Here is a 27,889-nt window from a genome sequence, read left to right as displayed (position 1 = left end):
GAAGCCTACAGTAACTCAATATCCTTAACAATGGAGTTGACACAGTAACATACAGTAACAACTTTTGATATCTAGTATCCAAGGGATACTGCTTGCTTTTCTCTTCTGTTGATATAGTAATTTTAAGGTACGTTAAATATGGAGTCTAAAAATAAGATTAACAATTTCCTGGAAAGCATAAATAGGATAAAAGCTTTGTCACCACGGAATCTGGTATAAAGACTCATCAGGTGCTTCTGGTGTCTGAGAAGGATCCATTGCAATAGGCTTAAGTCTCGCAACAGGGATGGGAGCAGGCCCATAACCCCATAGGCAACTACTGATGACCCTCTCTTGGAGATAGGACACAATGCACAGGTAGGCTGCCAATAGCCATTACTCTCTTCCACAGGTTTTATTACTGATGAAGCAAGAATTTTTTCAGGAACGTTTAATCCTGCTTAAAACTGCCCCTCTCCACTTTTGAGACCAAGCCTAATTTAAAAAAAAAAAAAAAAAGCAAAGAGCGGAGTCTGACAAAAAAAAACATCAAATAGGATATTTTTTTAGAGTGTGAAAAAAATTCCAAACCATTTTTACAGAAATAAAGTCTCTCACTCCAGCCAACGTACAAGTGTGGCTGGGCTCTGAAGGACTTACGTTCAGCTCTCTTCTATTTATATGGTTTCTATGGTTGTTTGTAAAAACTGCTTCCAAATATCTATGAGAAAGTTACATGCTCAGTCTTCATAGGTTCACTTAAAGAAACTCAAATAAGAGTTGTAATCCCAAAAAGTCTTTTTAAACAAAAAATGAAGAGTTTTAGACCAACATCATGCTCATAAAACTTATGCCAACACCACTACACACACACACACCCCATTTAAGTCAGTAATTCCAGTTCTGTACATCCACGACAACGTGCATCAACTCACTTGAACCCAAGTCCAGGCTGGTCTAGTGGCAGCACTCTATTGCCACATGAGAGAGACTGCAAGTCTGACAAAAACTGGGTGTGCTTTTGAGGGTCGTGGGCCTGCGACCTCCCAGAGACCGCCCATAGCGGATTAGAAAGTAGAGCTAACTAGTTTCCAAACGTTATCCATTCCCCTTTCATGACATAGTTGATCACAAATGTTTTTCATCCCTTTCTATTGGAAAAAGGCATTTTTGGTCTCTTATTTCAGAAAGAAATAAGTTGATACTCAAATCTAGATGAGGGTCACCCATTTGTTGTTGAGAGTGGTGGAAGCCCCATTGCTGGACAACACACTAGGAACACACGCTGCAGGGAACAGTCCCGACATAGCAAGAGGGTGGACTGAATGCTACTTTCTACTTATATCAAGGTCTCAAAGTGCTCTGCAAAGGTGCACAAGTATCTCCATTTTTGCATGGTTTAGTGGTAAGATCATAGGACTGTAAGTCAGGAGACTTGAGTTCTAGTCACTCTTCTGGCACTGACTCCCTATAACAGAAAATCACTTGGCCTCTCTGTACTTCAGTCTCTTCATCTGTAAAATGAACTTAGTAGTTATTCCCTCTTTGTAAAGCATTTTGAGATCATGGGATGTATCTAGGTTCTTCTATTGGTGCTTATAACTTTACTATGTGAGTACCAAATGCACTTTATTATTACAGAGATAAGAAACCATGGCAGAGAGATGACTTAACACACCTCTTCCAACACAAATTTATCTAATTCTATAAAGGGCATTGGAGAGTTAATTGACTCTGCTCTGTCCAAGAGCAGAGTGCTGCAGAGGAAGCACAAATATTGGTTTTTTGACAACGGGGAGTCTCCTCACATACTTTCATGCGGGGGAAAGCATGGCCAACCCCCACACTGGGAAAATAAAATTTAACAAAACAACAAAGGGTTCTTGGTGGAAGTCATTCTAGAGATCATTGCAACAAGCTTATTTTTACATTTATATTTAAAATCAAGACTTATAGCCACTTTTGATGCAAAAAGTAAAAAAATTTAGTAAAAACCATGCACAGAGAAATTAACAAAACAGGATGGAGCCAAAGATTGATGATATTCAGCAAAATGTAGTGTTAGTGTCAGATTTCCTTCACAAACAGGTTCAAATATTCAGGAGCTGACACATTTAACAAAGGGACACCATTACAACCATGTTATGTTTGATCATCAGAAAGTAGCAGCCTTAGAAAAAGCCTCTGATTTCACTTACAATACTTTAACTCCCTAACTACTACTCCTCGGTCCTCAAAATAGGGCGAGAGTAGAAGACAACCCGTTCCTAGAGGGTTTAGTCTCAGTGCTGCCTCAATGATTTAAAGGGCTGTAGGTTTGACATAATACATTTTGGGAAACTGATGTTAATAGTCTCAAATCATGGAAGACATGGCAAGTGTCATGAAAAGTCAGACAACAAACTACTTTTACATAACAAGGCCTCTAAGATACCAGAGTTCTGGGGGTTTTTTTGGTTAAATATCTACTTTGGGGCACCTCATGCTCTCTTGGAAGTTTACTACAATTTATCCTGCTTACATAGCCCACCCTTGCAGGTGTAAGAATCTCATTTTCCCCTTCCACAGAAAAAAACCCCAATCTGCAAAAAAAGACCACTCTTCAACCATCTGAAGAATGCCTTTTCACCACTGCCTTGCATATGTGACTCAACCTGTCTGGTCTTTTGCATCCTTGCGCTGCTTGTGCCTAACCCACTGCTCACTAATAGCTTCCCTTTTCATCTCATGGGCTGCTGTCTTAAGTCTAGAAGTTTATACAACTGCTTGCTTACTTATTTATCCATTCACCAACTGAGTTGCACGTAGGTGCAAGGACAAACAATAATCAACTTTCATGACCATTCCACTTCAATTTTACATGGACAAACTGTACATGTTATTAACAGTATGTGTGATGTGCACTGGGACAGTGCCAAAGTTTTATTATTTCATTTTTAAGTTAAAACTTTCCCTGGCAAAGCTTAAGCTAATTACTTTTTGTGCTGCCCTCGTGAACTGAAAGGATTAATTGGTCCCTGCCCCCTTTTTTAAAAATATATCCCTTTAGCTGTTTACAGGCAGTTAGTTTCCTCTCAGTTTTCTTTCCTCTAGGCTGAAAATATTGGCCTCTTAACCTTTCCTCTTAATTTTCAAATTTCTTCTTTCTTTAATGGGTTTAACGATATTTTTAAAGAACGCATCACTTACAGCTTTAAACTTCCACAAATATGGAGTGCAAAAGTCACTCTATGATACACCACTTGACTATCAAACACACACAAGCTAGCTGTATCTGTTTTACTGACTGCCTTTAAAAAAGAGCAGTGACTTTCAGAGACACAAAACAAAACAGAATCTAGAAGTACGGAGTAAGACACACAAGATAAAATCAAAGTAAAGAATGACTCGTTTGGGGACAGAAACCTTGATGAGATTGCAAAATTTAGTTTCCCTTTTACATTCACAGTTTAACCGATAAAACAAGGAAAGAGTTTTATTGTACTAATTCATTCTTAGTATCAGAGGCAAGAAGCTGGATATCACATACATAGGTATGTGTGAATTAATGCAACAGATTTCTAATTCTGGCCTGCTGTATTTACATAAAATTTAAATATTTTTAAAACAACTCAGAATTTAAGCCTGATGAGTTCCCCTGTACTACAGTCATTCTTCTCAGAAGTCTCAGTGCTTTCAGATACTGATGTCTATTTTATGTTTAAATTAAAAAAAAAAATCTATTTGGAGGCAATTTCTTCCTTTTAGAATGTCCCTCTGACAATTATTAGTCAGGACAAGTTAGATGGAGAATTGTACAAACCCTGATGCTCCACATACTATTGTTAAAAAACGTAAGGAGTCTATAAAAGCTTATGATAGGGTCAGACTCGTACAAAGCTGGATAGATGCAAAAGAGAGAGAAGACAAAGTTACCCTCAATGCAGTGGAATAAGTAGGGAAATTAAAGTATTTCACCTTGATTAATTTAACTCATAGAAATTAAAGGACTTTTTTAAAGTTTAGCTTTAGTTATTCAGCGGCTGATTTTCTGGTGTGTTCTGTGTGTTGCCAGTGTTCTCCACTTTATTTTCCTTCACTTTACGATTCTCCATAAAAAAGTGAATACCATCAGCTAGAAATCCTATACTTGCCAAAAAGCCAAACACCTGTGAATGTGAAAAAAACAGTTATTTAAAATGCATACATAAACATTAATATTATTCCAACTTTGATTGAGAACCTGAAGCAAGAGAACAAGCAATCTTCTTCCTGCAACCCCTCCCCACCCCAGCTTTACTGTAGTATTTCTATATGCAGCCAGTCTCCAGTCTTTTGAAGTCAATGGTTCAGTTCTTAACAAAAACAGATCAGAAATCATAAGTGTGACATATTTTTTACTTATATAGTTTTTATTTCTTGGATCAGGTGTGCATGGTACAGGACCTTACTGTTTGATTGCAAGGAATTCAGAGTAAAAACTTTTTACATACTAGCTTAGAAGCAGACATTAATGCTATTTTTTTTTTTAAAGTGTTAGGTGAGGTAGCAGCACAGTAGAGATATAGTCAAGGCCAACTAAAAATGAGTCAAACTGGTGCCTGAGCATTAACGGGATTCTGTGAAGTTTGAGAAAGTTAAGTTTTATACAGTTGATTTGAGCCAACACAATAGAATATAAACAATTAGATCTAAGAGTGAAAGAATTCTTCCATCTCCCTGTTCTGGGGGCGGGGAGGGAGGGAGGGAGGAGCCATGAAAGTGTCTGAGTTAATGTTTGTGACACAAATGAATATTACAGAAGATAAACATATTCTTCCTGTAAATTCTAAGATCATTCTGATTATAGGATAAGAGTTCTTTACTTTTCTAATGAATCTTTATTCAAGAAGAATGTTCTTTCCTTTTGATGCTTTATAATTTAGCACAGCAATAATATGGAGACTCTTTAAAAAGTGTGCTGGAGAAGCGAGACACTATGACTTCTCCACATGAATCCCAGAACTGCCGAACATCCAGTGTTCCTTGTGAGCTACATGCCCTGCTGCTCGTCTAACTATTTCTGGTACCATATTGCTTCCTAGATGCTCTGAATATTCTGCACACTTGAACTCTGCAAGTGCCCTCCCTGCTATAACTGACTCCCCAGCTGTATGTCTGTTACCACTACCCACTCATCCTTTATGAGAATGTTCTAGAGTCCCTAGGACAGTGGTCCCCAAACTGTGGTGTGCGGTGTGGAGGAACATTCGGGGGGCGGGAAGGAGGGAACACCGCCCAGCCCTGCTCAGCCCTCAGACCAGCTCTGATTTCCGCCGCAGCTCCGCTCCAACCCCTGCTCTGCCTCCAGCCCAGCCTCATTCCCTCTCCACCTCTAGCCTCAGCTCGTAGGGTCCCAAAACCATGGGCTCCAGCCCGAGTCCAGACATCTAAAACGGCAGTGAAACAGCATCGCAGCCCAAGCCCTGCGAGCCTGAGTCAGCTGGCATGGGCCAGTCACAGATGTCTCTTTGTTGTGGAGAAAGCAAGAACAAAACTGGCGAGTCTGAGAGAAAAGGTGTAGAACCTTGAGGGCCAAGGTCAGAAGGAAGGGTGAAATGAGGATAGTGACCCAAGGAGGGTCAGAAAACATAGGGCCAAGGTTGCAAAGCTAACCGAGGGGACTAAGAGCTTTTCCCAGCATCCACAATATTATGGAGCTCCTAGGGGGCACCGAGCTTCCAGCAAAGCTTATGAAGACCACAGCTAGAGAATGTGCCCATCATGTGGATCTCCCACACTCTGTTGTAGCAGAGGTTTATGTACCAGGTCTTAGGAGCCCTAAGGTAGCCACCTCTTCCTGCATCCTTACCTCAACAAATGCATTGCCTTCTGTTTTCTGCCCACAACCTGGCCAGAGCTTCCCTTCCTCTAAACCATGAGCTGAAGGTTTAACACAGTATGGAGTCTGGGGTGTTTTCACATACTTACAATTGCAACAGTTTCAACAGATGACTTGTCACTGGTTGCAGCAAACACAATGGAAGCTACAAAAAAGAGAACTCCCACTACTGTAGTGACCCAGAAATCCTGCAATCGTTAAAAAAAAAAGAGAAAATTACAAACTAGCGGAGGCACTGGTTAGTAAAGGAACCAGAAAGGGAGGCAGAACGAGTTTCAGATGGGTATGTGTATTCATGTGTGGTGGAGACTACTCATTTATATTTTAATTGAAAAGGACACAGTCACTTTTTAAAAAAATCTCATTAAACACACGTTACTCATGCCACTAGCACAAGAGATTATAAAAATTCCCAGTTTTAATAATCTAATTTACTTTTCACTACAGGTTCTCAGTGTTGCCATGTTTGGGTTGCAGAAGAATGTTTGGTTTTTGGAAAAAAAAAAAAAAAAAGTTTCCACTGAAATTTAAAAACAAAAAACAAACAAAAAAAACCCACATGGAAATATTTCTCCTGGTCTTACATTTTGTGAGTTCTGACTTGTTCTTCCCTGTAGCAGGTGGTCACCCACTCCTGCCTCAAAAAAGCCCAGGGAGAGGGCTGTGGCAGAGAAGGAAAAGTGGGGCTGATTGGGAGAAACAGCCTCAGCTGGGGCCACGCCCAGCTTAATCAGGGCCCAGCTGGCCCTTATAAGAGGGCAGTGGGCCAAGAGCACACAGAGTCTCCTCTAGCTGTGGAGGGAGATGGGCCTGGCTGCTGGGGAGCATACCAGGGTACCTGAGGTGAAGTAGAGCTGGGAGGCTCCAGACTGGAAAAACTGCAGGCCTGGCAGACGGCCTAAGACAGGGTACTGGGGTTGCAACAGGGCATCCCAAGGTGAGGCAGAGGCAGCGGCAGCAGGTCCAAACCCCCCTTGCCCATGATGACTGGTTTATACGGACTGCAGTTGGCCCCAGTGAAAGGGGACTAGATGGTGACTGGCAGTAGCCCATAGGTTGAGGCAAGGTGGGGATAGAGGGTGGGGGGTTCCCCAGGGAGGGGAGACCCAGATCTGTGGGGTACTGCCTGGAGGGGCAACACTCCAGGTAAAAGGGCACTGGGATCTGGGAGGGACACAGGGGCCAGCAACAGTGAAACACCAGCAGAGGGTGCTCTGGAGCTGATAAAAAGAGCTAATTCCCAGGCGGTCAGCAGGAGGCGCCACTGGGTAAGTCTGTACCCTGTTACATTCCCCTTTACTCATTTTTACTTAATGCAATACCAGGGGAAAAACCTGCACTTCTTGTTTTAGATATCAGAGATTGATTCTATCTATAGCCTTTCATATCAAAGGAATCCCAACTTGCTTTACAAAAATGATCTTGAAACAGACATGACAATCACCTGCAGAGTCAGAAACGCAAACATGGGAATTACAGGGTGAAATCATGTGGCCTGTGTTATGCAGGAGGTCAGATTAGTTGTTCATAATGGTTCCTTGCAGACTTAAAAATGTATTAAACTTAGCTGTAACAAAAGAGATGCACACACATGCTCAAGAGAACTTGTGTTAAATAAAACATGCTTATTGATCCTTAACTAAACCTATTATCACACATAAGAATCTTCACTGTATGTCCGGATAGATAACATTGGAAAATACTGAAATGCACTGTGCCTTCCCTCACCCACAGTAATATGCAGGGAGGAGATTCACTGGTATAGGACTCATTTTGTCAAGTGATTTTTTCAAGCAGTTTTAACCCCTTTCTTCACGCTCTTTTATGCCACTCAGCTAGTTAAGGGGCACACAGAGGAGAAACACCTGCTTTGGTCTGAACCCTGGGTCTTTTATCCCAGGTTTAGAACCAGCAGTCAGCTTTCCTGGAAAACAAGCGGTCATCTTTCCAGTTCCACAGCCCAGAGCTGAAACTCTGTATCTCACCATAGCCAATGTGAAAATGTGTCAATAGTTGCTAATATAAAGAAGGTAACTCAGTTAACATTGTGTAGTCTTGTTAACAAATAACGGTTCTGTCCAGACAAGATACACTATGTAATTTAAATTGCTTTAACAAAAAACACCTTAAAATTTAGAAGTGAAAATAACTAAAAATAAAGCAGTTCCTTACCAATTTGATTAATTTATCCTTCTCAACTTTTTCATACGCAGAGGTGCAATATACAGTCAGTATCAGGATACTCAGAAAGGTGGCACTGAAACTTATAAACTCGAAGAAGTAAAGCCCACCACACAGGATACAACTCTCCACAATTTCTTCAAGGATGAAGGCCAAAAGGGAAAGCAGCTGTGGAAAAAAAAGATTATTCAAATTATCTAATCCATTTTCCAATGTCTGTATCAGGCAGTCAGCTGATATTAAAGCAGTGAAAATAATTATCTCTGATAAAAGAAAAGTTTAAATGTCAAAGCCAAAACAATTTTGTATTTGTGGTTTGTGACCTGACAGACCACTAGACAAGTACAAAAATGTCACAAATTAAACACTTGATATGTAGAGGAAAAATGCAAGCTTGCTGTTAAAATTAATTAATACAGTAGAGGCAGCTGAACAGAACACACTACACCAGACACACACTTGTTGACTATACAATATACATTACCAGTTCATGGTTTCATGCATGAGAGTGAAGGGAGCAGACTAGGAAGACAGGTTTTTGGTAGTCAGATGCTCACTCAGGACAAGCAAAATTGTATTTCTTTCTGCCTATTGGGAATGCTGCAAGACCTGAATGTAGTCTCAGGTGCATTGGCTGGTATGTACAGCCCAGAGCTGAAAATGAAAACTAGTGCCCCAGCTTCCTTATAATAAATGGCAGAAGCAGCTCATCCAACTCAGCTGCTACTTGAAATTCTACTTTGATGCTGATGAACCATTTGTGCCCCCGCCATATTTCAGAGAAAGTACACCTAGCTAATTATGCACACACTCCCCACCCCAGTGCAGAATGGGGAAATAGCTCTTTTCCAAAGCAGCCAGCAAGTTTTTTGCTGAGACTAAGGTCAGATACACCAATTGGTCAATCTACCCAGAAGTTCTACACTCACCTCAGACCATCTTATTTTCGAGGGAAGGACACGAGTTATTTTTTTAAAAGAGACCTCATTTGAGCTACTAAAACAAACAAACAAAAAGTTATGATAACTAGGCTGTCCACAGGACAAGTCACATTAAAGAAATGTTTCTCTAGCTTGAAGAAAGTAGTACATAGTTGTATTGTTATCCTCTCAAGCGTGTTTGCATAACATTTTGTTTGCAGTTCTCTCATTTTGGCCAGTTCCCTATGGCTAGGTTTCCCCATACTATATTACTGACCTAGGAGACAAACCCCAACAGTAAAGATTCAATGGAGGAGGACATTCCAGGAAGGGAGAACCTGACTGGGTCATAAAATTAAGGGTAACTCTATGAAGGCTTTGTTTCCATGCCAACCATTCACTTTTTTACAAATACAACTTGCATCATGCAAGCCTTCCTGGGTAGAGGGCTTAACTTCAGGACTCTATTAATGTTGATCTTAACCTTCAGGTATCACTCTTAACAAGACTTTGCTCATCTCCACACCCATCCCCCTCATAGCCTGTATCTACACTGGCAAATGCATGATTTGCAATTCATTACTGTTGCAGCAGCTGCAAAGGTTGCAGTGTAGACAGGCCTTCAGCACTTTTACCAGCACATCATCTAACCAACGTGCCAGTCTACCCTGAACAGGTTTAGGCAACATGGAGGTGAAAATAAGAGACCTGTCTCAACTACATCTAGTGGTGCTACCAAAGGCAGAATGCAACAGTAGGAAATTTTGACCCTGTAATTGAATTGCAGAGGAATGGTTGGGTTTTTTTGTTTGTTTGTTTTTGGGGGGAGGGAGGGTTTCCACTGAAATTTCAAACCAAAACCAAAACACATGGAAATATTTCTCCTAGTCTTACATTTTGTATAGACCAGGCCACAGAGAGCTAATGACATCACCTTTGCAGTACTACCTATCTCTACCAACTTTATGGTCAGAATCTATGATTTGACTACGCAGATAGCATGCTCATCTCTAGACAAAATGTTATTAGTTTTAATACCTTTAAATTTACAAAGCAAAATTAACCTATAAAAGTTTATGCGACTGTAAGCAGAGTCAGAATGAGTTCTTCCCTGACATCTGGTGGTGAGCTGTGGAAAAGGATTTCAGGGGCTGATCTTGTTTTCATGGGCACTCTTGTTTGCATGGGCACACCCACCCTGCCTAGCATGATGGACTGCTTGCCCAAATGGTCACTTTGGCTGCTGTGGGATCAGTCTCTCTGTTATTGGGGCAGGAGTAATAAAGTGTTGTTATCCTGGTTATGTGAATCAAGGACAGGAGAACTGTACTTGGCATTTTATGACGGAGGGACTCGCCCTCAACTATGTAGCACTCGCTAGGCAAGGGACAAGAGGTTCCAAAACCTAGGGAATTGAAAGAGGCTGGGGACAAGTATGTGTACCTGGTAGTATGGGCCCCTTCTGAGGGCCCTAAACACTACTTTGATCCCTCCTCTCTCCATGGTGTAATAACAGAGCTAATTTTGGCTCCATTAGGAGTCTTGTTACATGCTGCAGAGCTGAAATCACTGACACCTAGGTCTAAGCATTAGACCTACTTTGGGCTAGTGGTGCACCAGCACTGAGGCTCCCTCTACTACCAGCTAAAAATCACTGAGAGCTGAAATTGGTGAAGTTGCTGAGAGCTGTGTTAAGTGGGAGGGACCTGAAGACAAGTTGGTCAGCGGACAGCAGGACGGCTAGCGCAGAGAGCGGAGCGGATAGCTGGGCGGCTGGCGGAGAGGAGCGGACAGCCAGTGGAGAGGCACGGAGTGGAGTGGCTAGCAGGGCAGCTGATGGACAGGCGCGGCTGGTGGTGAAGACTGCAGCAGAACCCCATGGAGAGGCGTGGCACTTGGCCATCGACCCGAGCAGCGGAGCATGTAAGATGGCCCCATACCTCCCTCCACTTCCACCCAGGCTGGGAGGTAACCTCTGCAGATGAATTTCTGAACTCTGGGGGGGCTGCACTGACCAAGGACAGTGGGGGGGGGGTGACTAGTGGGTTGCTGGATTTAAGAGCCTGAGGGGAAAAGGACACTGCTAAACTTACTTGGGGGTGGGTCTTTTGCTCATGGTTGGTGTTATGAATCCTGTTTGTGGTGTTTCCCCAACATAATGCTGCACTGTTTCCCTCCTTTATTAAAAGGTTTTTGCTACTCTCATAGAATCATAGAATATCAGGGTTGGAAGGGACCCCAGAAGGTCATCAAGTCCAACCCCCTGCTCGAAGCAGGACCAATTCCCAGTTAAATCATCCCAGCCAGGGCTTTGTCAAGCCTGACCTTAAAAACCTCTAAGGAAGGAGATTCTACCACCTCCCTAGGTAACGCATTCCAGTGTTTCACCACCCTCTTAGTGAAAAAGTTTTTCCTAATATCCAATCTAAACCTCCCCCATTGCAACTTGAGACCATTACTCCTCGTTCTGTCATCTGCTACCATTGAGAACAGTCTAGAGCCATCCTCTTTGGAACCCCCTTTCAGGTAGTTGAAAGCAGCTATCAAATCCCCCCTCATTCTTCTCTTCTGCAGACTAAACAATCCCAGCTCCCTCAGCCTCTCTTCATAAGTCATGTGCTCTAGACCCCTAATCATTTTTGTTGCCCTTCGCTGGACTCTCTCCAATTTATCCACATCCTTCTTGTAGTGTGGGGCCCAAAACTGGACACAGTACTCCAGATGAGGCCTCACCAGTGTCGAATAGAGGGGAACGATCACGTCCCTCGATCTGCTCGCTATGCCCCTACTTATACATCCCAAAATGCCATTGGCCTTCTTGGCAACAAGGGCACACTGTTGACTCATATCCAGCTTCTCGTCCACTGTCACCCCTAGGTCCTTTTCTGCAGAACTGCTGCCTAGCCATTCGGTCCCTAGTCTGTAGCGGTGCATTGGGTTCTTCCATCCTAAGTGCAGGACCCTGCACTTATCCTTATTGAACCTCATCAGATTTCTTTTGGCCCAATCCTCCAATTTGTCTAGGTCCTTCTGTATCCTATCCCTCCCCTCCAGCGTATCTACCACTCCTCCCAGTTTAGTATCATCTGCAAATTTGCTAAGAGTGCAATCCACACCATCCTCCAGATCATTTATGAAGATATTGAACAAAACCGGCCCCAGGACCGACCCCTGGGGCACTCCACTTGACACCGGCTGCCAACTAGACATGGAGCCATTGATCACTACCCATTGAGCCCGACAATCTAGCCAGCTTTCTACCCACCTTATAGTGCATTCATCTAGCCCATACTTCCTTAACTTGCTGACAAGAATACTGTGGGAGACCGTGTCAAAAGCTTTGCTAAAGTCAAGAAACAATACATCCACTGCTTTCCCTTCATCCACAGAACCAGTAATCTCATCATAAAAGGTGATTAGATTAGTCAGGCATGACCTTCCCTTGGTGAATCCATGCTGACTGTTCCTGATCACTTTCCTCTCATGTAAGTGCTTCAGGATTGATTCTTTGAGGACCTGCTCCATGATTTTTCCAGGGACTGAGGTGAGGCTGACTGGCCTGTAGTTCCCAGGATCCTCCTTCTTCCCTTTTTTAAAGATTGGCACTACATTAGCCTTTTTCCAGTCATCCGGGACTTCCCCCGTTCACCACGAGTTTTCAAAGATAATGGCCAAGGGCTCTGCAATCACAGCCGCCAATTCCTTCAGCACTCTCGGATGTAACTCGTCCGGCCCCATGGACTTGTGCACGTCCAGCTTTTCTAAATAGTCCCTAACCACCTCTATCTCCACAGAGGGCTGGCCATCTCTTCCCCATTCTGTGATGCCCAGCGCAGCAGTCTGGGAGCTGACCTTGTTAGTGAAAACAGAGGCAAAAAAAGCATTGAGTACATTAGCTTTTTCCACATCCTCTGTCACTAGGTTGCCTCCCTCATTCAGTAAGGGGCCCACACTTTCCTTGGCTTTCTTCTTGTTGCCAACATACCTGAAGAAACCCTTCTTGTTACTCTTGACATCTCTTGCTAGCTGACTAGTCTCAGACTCTGTGCTTGCGAGAGAGGAAGTACTGCCGCTTAGTATTGCCTGGGGGGTGGTATGTAATTGTCCCAGGTCACTGGGTGGGGGCTCAAGCCGGTTTTGCATTGTGTTATTGAAACGGAACCCCTATATACTGAACCCGGCCCTTGTTGCTGCCAATTCTGACGGGCAGAAGGGTTACACAACATTGCTATAGTTTTACAACTCTATGTCCTGCCACTTTAGATAGATTTGTTACATATCTTAGAAATCCTTATTAATTACATTGTTGCTACGCCTGTATAATAGAACTAGATGGGTCAATTTCACTTGTAAGCCCAAGTATCAGTCCTACTAGACACAGAAAACCTTGGGAAAACCAGTACTCTCCAAAGCCTTCTCTACACTTAAGTTTTGACACTACCTATGCTGGCATAGTTAGAAAAACCCCACCCCCAGTGTACCAGCAGTTAAACCCATAGGAAAGTGCTTAGACTGATATAGTTTAGGCTATGTCTACACTAGGATTACTTTACCAATACAATATACCGGTATTCCTATACTGGCAAAGCACACCTAGTGTGAATGCAGCTACATCAACAAAGTTATGTTTGTACTGGTATAGTACAACGATCTCCCATCTGTACAATCTATATCAGGAAAATCTCATTTTTTTCCTAGTACAGGTGGTGTCTACACTACAGACTTCTGGGGGCAGAGCTATGTCAGTCAGGGATTACACCTTTTCACACACCTGACTGTAAAGCTATTCCAGCACAAGTCTGTAGCGCAGACATGGCCCTATTCCAGTTCAGCAAAGCAAAAGAAGTTATACCGGTATAACTACATCCACACCAACGCTTTTACTGGCATAACTATATTGGTAAAATATCACACCAGCATAGTTACACCAGTAAAACTTTTTAAGTATAGACCAAGCCTAAGAATCAGGGTTGTCATCTTCCCTGTTTATCCAAAGATTTTGATAATATCTCCATCTCCCCCTTTACATCTTTAAATAATCACTCTAACTAGGTTCCACTGTCTGATTTTCATATAATAGCACAATAATATGTATTTGGACTCACTAAAAGGCAGAAAAATATTTTAATTAAAAACACTTATTTTGGACAATTAGTTGCCAGTGTCCATTTAAAGAGTTGGAATTCAAAACAGCTACTTTTGACTGATATTTTCTAGTTAATAACTTGCACCAAGCTGCTGCACATGCTACATAGTGGATCCTAGTCAAGGAAAATAATGTACAGCCTGAGTTTTTCTTTTAATATGAATATTATTAGCAGGTCAGCACATGTGAACTGTAAATTTCCCAATCTAAACCATGCCCAGAGGGCAACATTTCAGACTAATATTCTATATTGAATACTCAACAGTATTAAATAGGATGCATCTTAAAGAGTGAAAAGAACTACAGCTAAGAAACAAAAACAATAAGGCCATTTCTCAGCGTACTTCCTTTTTCTCCTGTAGTTGCTATTAGGCAGATTGCTTAGAAATCAACTTCTGCATAAAATAATGATTACTATAGATTTCTCCAAAATATTTCAAATCCATTTTTTGAGGATGTATGGGGGATGTCCTTTTTTGCACTTGCTTTTTAATTTAAAAAGCAAAGATAGCCATTACAGGTATTTTCCATTTCCTCATTACAGTGTTTATCACAAGCACACTGAAAATGTGAGTCACATGTTTTCATTTTCATTCATAATTTGTGCTCTTTATCAGCAGTGAAGAGTTTCAGTATGAATCACCTTCACCGCCCAGTGAAAAAGTAGAGCAGAAAAGAAGCAACATAATTGCTAGAAACCCACTTTGAACAGAGCTCAGAAACCCAAATAACCATGACGCTGGAGCAATGGTGCTCCTCCGCTTGATCCAAAACCAAATGGCTCATGAATATTTACTAACAGCCATCCTTTTTTCCCTGAAAGTCATTCAGCTGCTTGCATGTTAATGAACGTGCCACAGTTAAATTTAAAATCAGTGATGAAGAGGAAAGGTATCACCATTTAAACGACTTCCTTCAGGTAAAGAGGTTTTTCCTACATGCAGGATTTGACAGCATATGTCAACCATGCTTTTCCTATTATGTAAATTAGCAGCTGTGGGTTTTTTTGTAACTACTCCTTCAAGCTCAATTTCTTATTATAAGCTTTAGAGGGAATTTATTTAAAAGGAAATGTACTGTCCTTTTCTCCCTACAACTGAGTTCTTTATCTGGAATTATGAAGACTTAATTGCTCTATTCTTAATTGGTATTTTCTTCCGCATTTCTGTTAACTGTACTCATCTGTAGAAGGGGCAGTTAACTGCTTACTATGCTCTTTTGAGTGCTCTCCTTAAACTGTTGCAAGGGGAAAAACAAAAACACAGGAGTTGACTAGCAAGATGAGGAAGGAAAAACTGATTTTAAATAGTTCTTTTTTAATTGTATATCTAACTTCACTTTATATATTCATAGTATTCTGTTAAAGCTATTTAACACATCAAATAATTATTTCTCATATTAACAAAGGGCCATCATCCGTCCTATATTATTATTTGTAGTGTGGTAGAGCCTAAAAATCTCAGTCAGAGTCCAAGACCCCAGGGTGCTAGATGCTGTACAAAGACATGGATTTTCCTCAATAGGGCACAGGAGATTCCACGTTTCAGAGTTTCCTCAGAATCACTGTTGAGGGTCCCCTACCTTTAAAACCTGCAGAGGTCCTGACAGCCACACAGCTCTTTAGAGGCTAACTGGAGCTGAAGTACCTGTGGAGGACACATGCCTCTGCACTATACTTCCCTAATTATCCACTCTCCATGAGAGCACAGTTCCTTAGAAAAAAGTGCTACCATGAGGTCCCTCCCAGAAAAGCACAGAAAATCATCCTAAGGACTTTCAACCAGCAGTAATTTTTGTTAGAATTAGCACTCTGAAAACTCTTAGACCCATGGGTAAACCACCTGTAGAGAATGGCTGCTCCCTCGCTTCTCTTCCTTTCCAGAATTGCAGAGCCTTTACTGTGCAGAGTCTTCTATACCAGAGGTTCTCAAACACGGTGGATTGGAGAGGCTTGAGAAGGTGCTTGCAGCGGCACTGCCTTCAGAGCTGGGTGCCCAGCCAGCAGCCACCATGCTCCGGCCACCCAGCTCTGAAGGCAATGCCGCCGCCAGCAGCAGCGCATAAGTAAGGGTGTCATGATACGGTATTGCCTATATACTTAAATGGCTGTTTGAATCAATGCCTTACTGTTTTAGATACTTACTGAGAGCTGCATGTTGATTTAAAAGTAAATAAATCAGTATATATATTTGTGTGGCAGTAGGAAGGGCATAAACTACTACAGATATTAAAAAAAAGGGGGGCGTGATCAAATAAGTTTGAGAACCTCTGTTCTACACTGTCTGAAGACCACTAGGGAGAATGTACCCAAGTTCTGTCTCTCCTCTACAATGTCAGTTTACCCTCTGCTATGCAGTGCACAGGGTAGCAATGTGGCCAAAAAAATATTACAGCTCACTTTTAATACATTATCCCCATGTTGCGCATCCTCACCCATCCACCCGATATTAATACCCTCCTTTATCACTTGAATGATAGTCACTTATTGATACTAACATTATATACACTCTTAGTAGTTATGTATAATTCTGTCAAGCCTTAACGTTAGATAGGTCTGAACATACAAACTAAAGTTGTGAAAACAAAGGAAAGTTAAAGAAAGTGAAATACTTGCCTATGAAATTGTAACTGTTTAACCACTGTTGTTTAGAGCCTCAATTGTACCATTTCCCCAGTGAAATCTTCTGGTTTAAAATTACATACAAAGGTTGCTATTCAAAGGATTCTGCTGATTTCACAAGTCTTTAAAAGCAGGGTTTGTGCAGTGAATGAATAGTTCAGAAGCAAGAGCAGATCTTTAAGCTTAAATTATAACTTTCCTTTTCAGTCTAGCGTTATGCACTGAGGTTTCTGCATTCAATACTTTTTCTTTTTAAATCCGCCACTTAAATGACAAATTTTATTGCTTTAGTTATCAATTCAGAATCCTAGGTCTTGGCACAATGTGCCTTCTCCGATACAACTTTCTACAGAATTTGAACCAGTTTTGGATTGAAACTAAATTCCTTTTGTATTAACCAAAATTAAAAGAACTCCATGCAAAACTCAAAGTTCTGAATACCAAATGCCAAAGTTAATACTTAATACCAAAGTTCTTTGGCAGGTACATTTTTATGTGATACACAAAAGTGGTTTCAAAAAGAGGCTTCAGCAGTCAGCAATATCTTATTATTTATCTCTAACAACTATGAGTCATAAGTAGAGAGTCCCCTCCATTGAGGATATCATGCCATGATCTTAAAAAGTGGAAAGTCGTTCTCTGCAGTTGGCTTTACAGTATATTAGGGAATACTGTACCATACATATAATGGAATCACAGATGATCTGCTGTATGTAACATCCTATTTAAAAAGCACCCTAGAAAAGTGGTAGTTAGTTTGCAATTTTAAGATTGCAGTACTCAGTTTTAATCACTGTTCTGCATATTATCTGTATGACATTAGTTTCTAGCACCCCAACGTGCTATTTACTGTAAAAAATATAGTGAGAGACAGTTGCTACCCCAAAGAGCTGAATAGACAACACAGACAAAAGAGTGGGAGGGGAATAAGAGACCTATGACCTTCCCAATGCCACACAGTAGGTCAAGGGTAAAGCCAAGATTGGAACTCACTTCTGCTAACTCCCATTGCGCTATCCATTAGACCACATTACTACACAACAGATTGCAGAGATTACACTAACATATTACCTGGATTTCTTACTTTCTCTTTCATATTACTTACCTGGATTTCCAAAACAAGTAAAACTATTTCACAAATAATTTTTAAGTAAACTGAAGCATTTATACGCTTTCATTCGACAAGGGCATGTCACTCATAGAAAGCTACCTGAATTTCACCCACAGTAATGTACAAGATTTATTTTTGAATGTGTGTCTGGACCAAGAACCAGGGTAGATAAAAATCAATGATTTTTTTTTAAAAAAAATCAAAAAAAGTAGGTTTTTTTTTAAAAAATGCTTTTTGAGAAAAACACCTATCTAAAGATAGTTTTAATTAAGATACATTATAGCTCAAAGATCTCTCATCATGGAATAGGGATTACAAATTCTAATTCTATAGTATGAGACAATATATTCATGTAATGCTTAAGAAAAGTTTTGTAAATGAGTTCCAATAGTTCATGGATTAAGGACCCAATCTTATGGTGTTCCAGGGGCTTCTGTATAGATTATTTAGGTTTATCTTTCTATCTACCCAATGGGACACAGTGCTCAGTGTAGAACAGGGGTGGTCAAACTTTTTGGCCTGAGGGCTGCAACGGGTTTCTGAAATTGTATGAAGGGCCAGTTAGAATCATAGAATCAGAATATCAGGGTTGGAAGGGACCTCAGGAGGCCATCTAGTCCAACCCCCTGCTCAAAGCAGGACCAATCCCCAATTAAAGCATCCCAGCCAGGGCTTTGTCAAGCCTGACCTTAAAAACTTCTAAGGAAAGAGATTCTACCACCTCCCTAGGTAACGCATTCCAGTGTTTCACCACCCTCCTAGTGAAAAAGTTTTTCCTAATGTCCAACCTAAACCTCCCCCACTGCAACTTGAGACCATTCCTCCTTGTCCTGTCCTCTTCTACCACTGAGAATAGTCTAGAACCATCCTCTCTGGAACCACCTCTCAGGTAGTTGAAAGCAGCTATCAAATCCCCCCTCATTCTTCTCTTCTGCAGACTAAACAATCCCAGTTCCCTCAGCCTCTCCTCATAAGTCATGTGTTCCAGACCCCTAATCATTTTTCAAAAAAGAAAAGGAGTACTTGTGGCACCTTAGAGACTAACCAATTTATTTGAACATAAGCTTTTGTGAGCTACAGCTCACATCCGATGAAGTGAGCTGTAGCTCATGAAAGCTTATGCTCAAATAAATTGGTTAGTCTCTAAGGTGCCACAAGTACTCCTTTTCTTTTTGCGAATACAGACTAACACGGCTGTTACTCTGAAACTAATCATTTTTGTTGCCCTTCGCTGGACTCTCTCCAATTTATCCACATCCTTCTTGTAGTGTGGGGCCCAAAACTGGGCACAGTACTCCAGATGAGGCCTCACCAATGTCGAATAGAGGGGGACGATCACGTCCCTCGATCTGCTCGCTATGCTCCTACTTATACATCCCAAAATGCCATTGGCCTTCTTGGCAACAAGGGCACATTGCTGACTCATATCCAGCTTCTCATCCACTGTCACCCCTAAGTCCTTTTCCGCAGAACTGCTGCCTAGCCATTCGGTCCCTAGTCTGTAGCGGTGCATTGGGTTCTTCCATCCTAAGTGCAGGACCCTGCACTTATCCTTATTGAACCTCATCAGATTTCTTTTGGCCCAATCCTCCAATTTGTCTAGGTCCCCCTGTATCCTATCCCTGCCCTCCAGCGTATCTACCATTCCTCCTAGTTTAGTATCATCCGCAAATTTGCTGAGAGTGCAATCCACACCATCCTCCAGATCATTTATGAAGATACTGAACAAAACCGGCCCCAGGACCGACCCCTGGGGCACTCCACTTGACATCGGCTGCCAACTAGCCATGGAGCCATTGATCACTACCCGTTGAGCCCGACAATCTAGCCAACTTTCTACCCACCTTATAGTGCATTCATCCAGCCCATACTTCTTTAACTTGCTGACAAGAATACTGTGGGAGCTGAGCCTCCCCAAACAACCAGGCGTGGGCTGGCCCTGCCCCCTGCCTGAACCCCCCTGCTTCTTGCTCCCTAACAGCCCCCCCAAGACTCCTGCCCCATCCAACCCCTCTTCTCATTCCTGACTGCCCTCCGGGGACCCCTGCCCCATCCAACCCATCCCTTCTCCCTGACCACCCCCGGAACCCCTGCCCCTGACTATTCCCCGCCGCTGCATCCAACCCCCCTGACCGCTGCCCCCATTCAACCCCGCTGTTCCCCACCTTCTGACCGCCCCGCCCCCTATCCACACCCCTGCCCCCCCTCCCCGAACTCTCCTGCCCTCTATCCAACCCCCCCTCCCCTGGCTCTTACTGCGCTGCCTGGAACACCGGTGGCTGGTGGTGCGAAAGCCGCACGGCCCAGAGCATCAAGACAGGCAGCTGCAGCTCTGCAGCCTCACCACCTAGAGCATTGCGCCGGCGGCGCAGTGAGCCGAGGCTGTGGGGGAGGGGCCAGGGGCTAGCCTCCTGGGCCGGGCAGGAGAGTCCTGCAGGCTGGATGTGGCCCGCAGTCTGTAGTTTGCCCACCTCTGGTCTAGAAGATACCATCAGAAATTATTAGTTTTGCAGTTCTCAAACTGTGGATTTGTGTCTCCAGAGATAACATACTTGTTAACAGCAAAAATGTTTTTAAATAAAGAAATAAATAATATATAGAGGTGAGTAATAACAGACCTCAACCCTATTGTCCCTCTGCAAATTTGTGTACACAGAGCCAATTCCTACCTCTCTCTAAAAGTGCAACATTTCAAAAAGTTCAATAAATAGAAGATTGTTGGGGGCGGAACAGATCTGGAAAAGAAGTAGTCTGGAGATAAATGTGAGAAGGGAGGGACAGGCAGTAGAAACAAAAGTGAAACCGTTTGAGCAGCATATTCCAGAAGTCTTGAGGTCTTTCTGGATGTAGCCTTCATTGATTTGAGATCTACCATACCATTCTCTCACTAGAAGGGAAAACCTATAATGGCAACAGACCGTAAAAGAGACCCAGTTGGGGTCTCATTTATCTCTGAGTTGTGAAGAATACCTATTAAGGTTATAACAACCAACAAGAATGCACTTTTATGTACAAATCCATGATTAAATCGAGCCTGACTAGTGATTTAAATCAATTTGATTTAAATCAAATCCACCCTGCCAAGAACTCAAAGATTTGTGCATTTTGGGAGAGAAAGAAGCAAGGTAGAGCCCCGCGCAGATAAAAAATTTGTATCCACATTCAATCCACAAACATGGTCCGCAAATATCCGCATCCGTGGATATCCACACATTTGCAGGGCTCTAAAGATTAAAGAAGAAGTATCTCTCCGATGAGCTAAAGAGAAATCTGGCTTTGGTTACCTACCCTTCTGGTGTCCCTACAGTGACGAGATAAGGCCATAAACTGCCAAAGCTTTAAGAACTGTTGAGTTTGTGCTCACATGGGCCCAGCATTCTCTTGTCTTGTTTTTGCTTATGAATGGTTCTAGCAATTTCCCTCTCCCCCCTAACCGGAAAGGCTGTTGCCAGAGGGATGCACCTGTAGTTGTCTATGAAGACACACGAGTAGTCTATATAAATTACCGGGACTGTTTATATGAGCAAAGTGTTTGCATGGCAGTAATACCCACCAGGCTCATTTTATCTAACAGTAAATGTTTTATCATTAAAAAATAAAACAAATCAAAGAACAAATTTACCCTCAAAAATATTTATATAAAGCACTTTAGGGCTTTGAGAATTGTTTAAATATAAATTTAAACCATAACTTTCTGAAATTTTGTGTGTTACCTTACCATTACCTGGCATATTCTTTTTTTTTTAAATGACTGTCATATGTTTTCAAATGTTACGGTCCTCTTTTTGGCAGTGCCTGATTAATGACCAATGGCAGAAATCACCTGATGCTCTTGTGAGTATGACATTGCAGACCTAAAACCCACTCAGCTTTCAGGAAAACTGATACTGACATTTTATTGTTGAGTCTTGTTCCCATTTAGGTTTCACTATCTTCCCTAAAGCCAAACCATGCTGTGCTGTTTTCATTTTTGTATATATTAACCAGAAATTTGAGAGAGATCATTTATGACCTCCCACATTTATGAATAAGGAGCAAAACATTACACAAAATACACATAAAAAGCCAGCAGAAGAGGATTCCTTCCTTTTGAAGACTTAGGATTCTTTTGACTTAGAGTGATCCACTATGTAACACTCCAACCCTACTACAGTGAGCCTCATTATACTGTGGTGAGCTAATCAAGATTTTCTACCACCTATATTAATGGAATGGAGCCCCTGGTACAGAACGTTAAGGCCTTCACATAAGTTCAGACCAGTTTAATTTTAAGTTCAAATGCTAAGACCACAAAGTGGACTGCGTGCTCTGGATCCTGCTTATTATTTGAACCTACAAAACCAATTGAAATCACTTGCTAAATATAGCACAAACTTCTAAACAGTCAGTGTCTGTGACTGTACTGTCCAAATAGATGTGCCATACTGGTTCTGTGAAGATGCCTCCACAGTAATAATAGTTTGAGTCTGCAGAAGCGATATTACAATCGCAATGCCAGTTCACCAATATACTGGCCTTTAAAAGTTGAAAGTGTTCTATTTAATATTACCAGGAGTTATACATTTGCCATTTGATTTAGACTATTGTTTTAACTTTTTAAATTCAGTTAAGACTTTTTATATCAAGCTAAATTCTCTGACTGAAGTAAATGGTGGCTCTGTGTCTACATTTAAAAGAAGAAGTATCTGTACTAACTTCTATTTTGGTTAGGAGTCTAGGATATTATTTTTAAGATTTGTTTTTGTTAGAGTAAGGTTTTGTCTTAACATGTTATTGGTCATTTTTATATGCCACCTGATATTTTGTGCAATGATAGATATAGCCTACAAAATGGAAATCAAAAGAGGCAGTAAAAGATTGCAGACAGAAAAAACACAGAAAACTCACTAATGAAAAAGGAAAAACATTAAATTTACACAGTAACAACTACATTTACAACTTCATACTTACAGCAACAGTATTCATTGCCAAATAAAACACATGCAACAAAACCAAGGGACAGCTGGAAACATTCTTTTTTGTTGTATTCAATTTTGTCCTCTTTTTATGTAGACAGCTTAGTTTATAACAGAGAATTATAAACTTAACACAATAGCCAGGATTTCTATGGCTCTAACATGAAGCAGATTTATATCAACATCCAAATAAATAAAAGGCACCATAAAAATAAAGTTTTCTTTTTAGTGGACTTGAAACAAGTGATTTTTTGAAAATCTACTAATCTAGTTGAGCATTCACGTCCAAGTACAAAGGGAGAATGGTGTCAAGACAGGAACAACAAAGAGCAGGGGAGTGGTGTGGAAAGAAGGAAGGCTGTAAATGGGGAGGGGGAAAGTGACATTGTGCAAGACAACAGGTTAAGAAATATTAATTAAGGTTGTATGCAGTGTTGGTGTAGCCTCTTGGTCTCCGGATATTAGAGAGAGAAGGTGGGTGCAGGGATATATTTTATTAGACCAATTTCCACTGGTGAGAGACCGGCTTTCGAGCTTACACGGCTCCTCTTTTCACTTCAGAGACCTGAAGAAGAGCTCAGTGTAAGCTCGAAAGCTGCCCTCTCACCAGCAGAAGCTGGCCTAATAAAAGAGATTAATGAACCAAAGATGGGTGAGGTAATTAATGTTTGTTAACCCCTTATTTGCTTTGTGACCCTGCACTGTATGGTCAAGTCAACAAAAGCGTCAACCCTACTGCACACAGCATACCACCCTCTACTCCAAAGCCAGCCGTGCCAGAGCACAGGGCAGGGTCCCAGGTAACTGCAGGGACAACAGCAAGGGGGCAGAGGACCCACAGAAATGCAGGGCTAAGAAGGACCAGGGCAGCCCCCTGCGCTGGGGCAGCGCCAAGCGTTTCTACAGGCCCCCGACATTTCCCCAGAGCACACGGAGCTGCTGTCTGGTTTCACCAGAGAAAGAGGCAACCCCCGCGCCGGGGCGCACGAGTCACAGCGCTGCGCTCCGCCGCACCCCGGCCCTGCCTGGCGTGAGCGATAAACAGGGCCACGTCCGGGACCAGAGCGGGGCCACACCTCGCACCCCCACGGGCTGGGCGCGCTTGCAGCGGGGCGGGCAGGCGCGGGCGCTCAGCTCCGGGCCGCAAGACCAGCGAGGGGCTCGAGCCGCCCGGGACCAGCCCGGCAAGGCTGCGACACACCGAGTTTCTCGGCGCCCCGCCGCGCCCCGCGTCCCCCCGCCCCAGATAGGCCCGCGAGGCCGGGGCTCACTCACCGCTTGCGCCGCTTTGAGCAGCAGGCGCCGCGGGGTGAGCCGGTGGAGGGTGCAGGCGCAGGCGCAGGGCTTGCTCTGCGGCTCGCGCTGCAGCTCGGTGGTCTGGTTGTACACGGCGCCGTTGTCCATAGCAGGCGGGGCGGGCTCCGGCAGCCCAAGCTGCGGCCAAACGAAACCCAAAGGCCGGGCTGCGGCGCCCGCGGGCCACCAGGGCGCAGGAACGTCCCTCCGCCGCCGGGGGAAAAGCGCGAATCCGGCAGCGGCCCCCTCGCGCCGCCTCCCTGGACTCCCCGCCCGGCGCTTCGGGGAAATCCCGCCCAGTGTTGAAGTCCCCGTCACGTCCCCTGTGCCCGCCCCGGGGTGCCCGCGGCGCCTGCGCGCCCTGACCTGTGCTGGGGGGCGTTTTCCCCAGTGACATGCGTTTTAGATAAAAAGAAAAGGAGTACTTGTGGCACCTTAGAGACTAACCAATTTATTTGAGCATAAGCTGTAGCTCACGAAAGCTTACGTTCAAATAAATTGGTTAGTCTCTAAGGTGCCACAAGTCCTCCTGTTCTTTTTGCGAATACAGACTAACACGGCTGCTACTCTGAAACGAGTTGTAGATAGTGAGTCATCGGTAACTTTCCTTGCGGCTTGTACAGGAGCGCGGCTGCAGTCCGGGACTGCCCTCGGCTCGTCACTAGGCCCACGCCAAGCTGGAGGAGCTTCCCCAACCCCCCCGGGAATACCCAGGGTAATTCCAGTTCCTTCCCTGGGCAGAGTCCGGCCCCATATCCCCCTGTGACGACTCCCTCTTCTCCCTCTCCTACCGCTCTACTCATTCCTTGAGGGGGACCCCCATTGTCCCCGTCCACTTTCAGGGAGGAGTTACAGGGCTCTGTCCTTGGTCCTCCTGATCCTCCCCACCCTTACCTTACCTGTGGTTAATCTCATCCACAAATTCAACTACCATCTCTAGGTGGGTGAATGAGATCTCTACTCCAACCTGGCTCCGGTCCAAACAAATCTCAACTAGCTGTTTGATACCTTCCTCCTGACATCTACCCCTCAGCTCAAGTTCTACAAAGCTAAAACAGACACCCCCCAATCCAAGCTCTCCCTGCTATCTCCTTCCCTTGATCACTGTGAGCAACACTAGTATCTTGGCTGTCACTTAAGTCAATAGCCTGGGTATCATCTTGGCCTCAGACCTCGCTCTAGGTTTTCACAACTAGGCTATAGCAAAGTTCTGCAGCTTCTTTCTCTAGAACATCTCTGGAATATAGCCTTTCCTATCCACCCACATCAGAAACTCTCATCCAGGTTCTCATCATCTCAGTCCTCCATCTTTTTCTCTGGCTTTGACAAATGCAGTCTTATCCCATTCACATCCATTTGCATGCTGCTGCAAAAATCATTTTCCTAGCCCATCACTTTCACCACATTTCCCCTCTTTGCACCCCTCCACTGGCTCCCTCATCCGTTGTATCAAATATGTAAGCTACGTTTTCACTTTCAAAGCCCACCTCTTATTCAGTAAACAAAAGTCAGCTCCCACCTTCACTTAGCCCATCATAGCAGCTTGTCCACTTATTAAATTTTCAGACAAGCACCTTCATGCTTTCTCCGATGCTGCCTCTCACGTTTGGGAGGTACACCCTGCAAACATTTGCCAACCCCCTTCATTGTTCTCCTTCAAATTTCACCTAAAAACCTCTCCTTTGCTGCGATGCCTACAAAAAACTTGACAATGGTTAGGCTGCTGGTGTGCTACGACCACTGCCCATTGGACGGATCAATGTTGTCTCAATGTTTCCTTGTACTTCTCTGTCTATATCCAGCTGTTGTCTCTTGCCTTATACTTAGATCGTAAGTTATTTGGGGCAGGGACCATCTTTTTGTTCTATGTTTGTACAGCATGTAGCCAAGTGGGGTCCTGATCCATGACTGGGACTCCTATGCACTACAATACAAATAAGTATTAGGTGCTACCCAAACAGAAAAGAAGGAATGACCCTTGCTCCAAGGAGCAAAACACACTAAAGCCATAAAAGTGGAGGGGAAGACAAATGAGGAAACACGTCTAGAGAGAGAAAGCAAGCTGGAGACTGTCCCCATATTGGTTATATGAGGGCATATTAGGATAAACCACCCCACTTGGGCTAACTGTGGAATTTTAAAGCACATGCTGCTACGAAGGGCCTGCTCCAGTAAATGCTGATGCACTTATGTTTACATGCAAACATAGTTCTACCTAGAAGTCAATGGGACTGGCAAACATTAAACAATAGTGCTCATCTCTTACATGGTGCTTTTCATCAGTAGATCTCAAAGCACGTTACAAAAGAGATAGGTATCATTACCCCCATTTTACAAATAGGGAAACAGACAGAGAGAGGTAAAGTGACTCACCCAAGGTCACCTAGCAGTCCAGCAGAGCCAGGACTAGAATCCAAGTCTCCTGAGTCCCAGTCCAATAAACTGTCTTCTAACTCATTTATATAGTTACTTCTGAACTTAAGTAGCTGCAGGATGAGTGCCTAACTCCTGCAGCTAGCAGCTGTGGCAGATTTGTTAAGCTAATTTGTTGACCAGGCACTAGAAAGAAACAAAGAACCATATTCTCCCTTTGCAAGCTATAATAAACATGATTCCCTGCCCCCCAGTAAATTGGGTATATAATTATTATATCAAGCACCTGCTCAGGAGATGGATCCACAGTGTGCTGGATCGTTTATTTGTTCCTTTGTATATTTCAAATTTGGTGGTAGGTTGCTATAGAGAATGACACACTGTTCTTTTTTTCCTTCCCCCCCCCCGGGGCGATGAACGGTTTTTCTTCCTTGCTTTTTTATAGAAAATCTTTTCCAGTAATTAGAACAAGCCTGTCTCTCACTCTTCTGGGTACGTTGGACAGTGAAATAGAAAAGATCTCTGTTTCAATCTCTTCTCTTATAGTTGGATGTGTAGTAGTAGGATTTTATGTTTGTATTTTGTATAATTTAGAATGAAGGATAAAGAATAATAAGATAAGTAGAATGTATTAAATGCATTAATGTATGATTTGACCATATCCTGCCAGCCACCCTTTTTGAATAGCAGAAAGGAATGGTCTAATGTGCCATTGGTAGAGATGCATCAGCCAGAATCTGTGTCGGGGCAGATTTCAGTAACAGACCTTTTAGGGTCACCACTTTGTTGTAAGTTTAGCATTTAAAATAAGTAAAGTAACAGACCTTTTAGGGTCACCACTTTGTTGTAAGTTTAGCATTTAAAATAAGTAAAAGAATGCAATGATTGTTTTTCTTTTGCATTGCAACTTGATGTTCCTGTTCAAATGTTTTGTGTAAATCAATTCTGTTTTGTGTATAAATGGGAAATGTGTGTGTTAAAAGATAAGTTTGAAGGCCATCACCGAATCATATGTTCTAGGGAGGAACCAAAAACAGATGCAAGGGCATTGATGGCAGTGGCACCAATTTAGCCCCATAATGAAGACAAGCCCTTAGAAGGAGGGGCCGATTGAGTAGAAGTATGGGTGGTTGATCCCGTTTTTTCCTGTTTGGCTTCTCTTCTGAATAATTCATGGAGTTTAGAGAAGAAGTGATGATGGTACTGGAATGGCCTGGAACTTTGAGCAGTTTGGGTTCTACTAAACTGTCTTTTCGTTGCAGGCATGTAAATCCCCAGTTACCACAATGTTGCCCTGGAATCCTTGAGTGTGTGTAGAGAGGACTCCGTATATTCACTGAAGAGCTTGGATCCTTCAAGCACCTCTCTGGGAAGACCAGAGAACTTGAGCCAGGACACACTCATGATCACAGCTGCGGCAATGTACCTGGAGGCTGTGTTGATGGCAT

The 27,889-nt window shown here is 43.0% G+C and overlaps 1 protein-coding gene across 1 annotated transcript; it reads right to left on the bottom strand.

Annotated features, from left to right (window-relative positions):
* Positions 1-1,139: 1,139 nt before the first annotated feature.
* On the bottom strand, positions 1,140-24,345 carry CMTM6 (CKLF like MARVEL transmembrane domain containing 6). The gene is made up of 4 exons (XM_074945614.1): positions 24,048-24,345; positions 8,012-8,188; positions 5,929-6,027; positions 1,140-4,127 (listed from the first exon to the last, which is right to left on the bottom strand). The coding sequence occupies exons 1-4, from the start codon at positions 24,174-24,176 to the stop codon at positions 3,987-3,989; spliced, it is 546 nt and encodes a 181-aa protein (XP_074801715.1). The 5' UTR covers positions 24,177-24,345; the 3' UTR covers positions 1,140-3,986.
* Positions 24,346-27,889: the final 3,544 nt, after the last annotated feature.

This window comes from Natator depressus, chromosome 2, assembly GCF_965152275.1.
Source record: "Natator depressus isolate rNatDep1 chromosome 2, rNatDep2.hap1, whole genome shotgun sequence".
Classification (NCBI taxonomy): Eukaryota; Metazoa; Chordata; order Testudines; family Cheloniidae; genus Natator; species Natator depressus.
The sequence above is the reverse complement of the archived record's forward strand: the minus strand, read 5'-3'. Positions and strand labels throughout refer to the sequence as shown.

Coding starts and splice junctions, on each gene's coding strand:
- CMTM6 (XM_074945614.1), bottom strand. CDS start 24,176: ATGGACAACGGCGCCGTGTACAACCAGACCACCGAGCTGCAGCGCGAG. Junction 8,189..24,047: donor TGCTCAAAGCGGCGCAAGCG/GTGAGTGAGCCC, acceptor TTTTTTCCACAG/CTGCTTTCCCTTTTGGCCTT. Junction 6,028..8,011: donor AGGATAAATTAATCAAATTG/GTAAGGAACTGC, acceptor TAACGATTGCAG/GATTTCTGGGTCACTACAGT.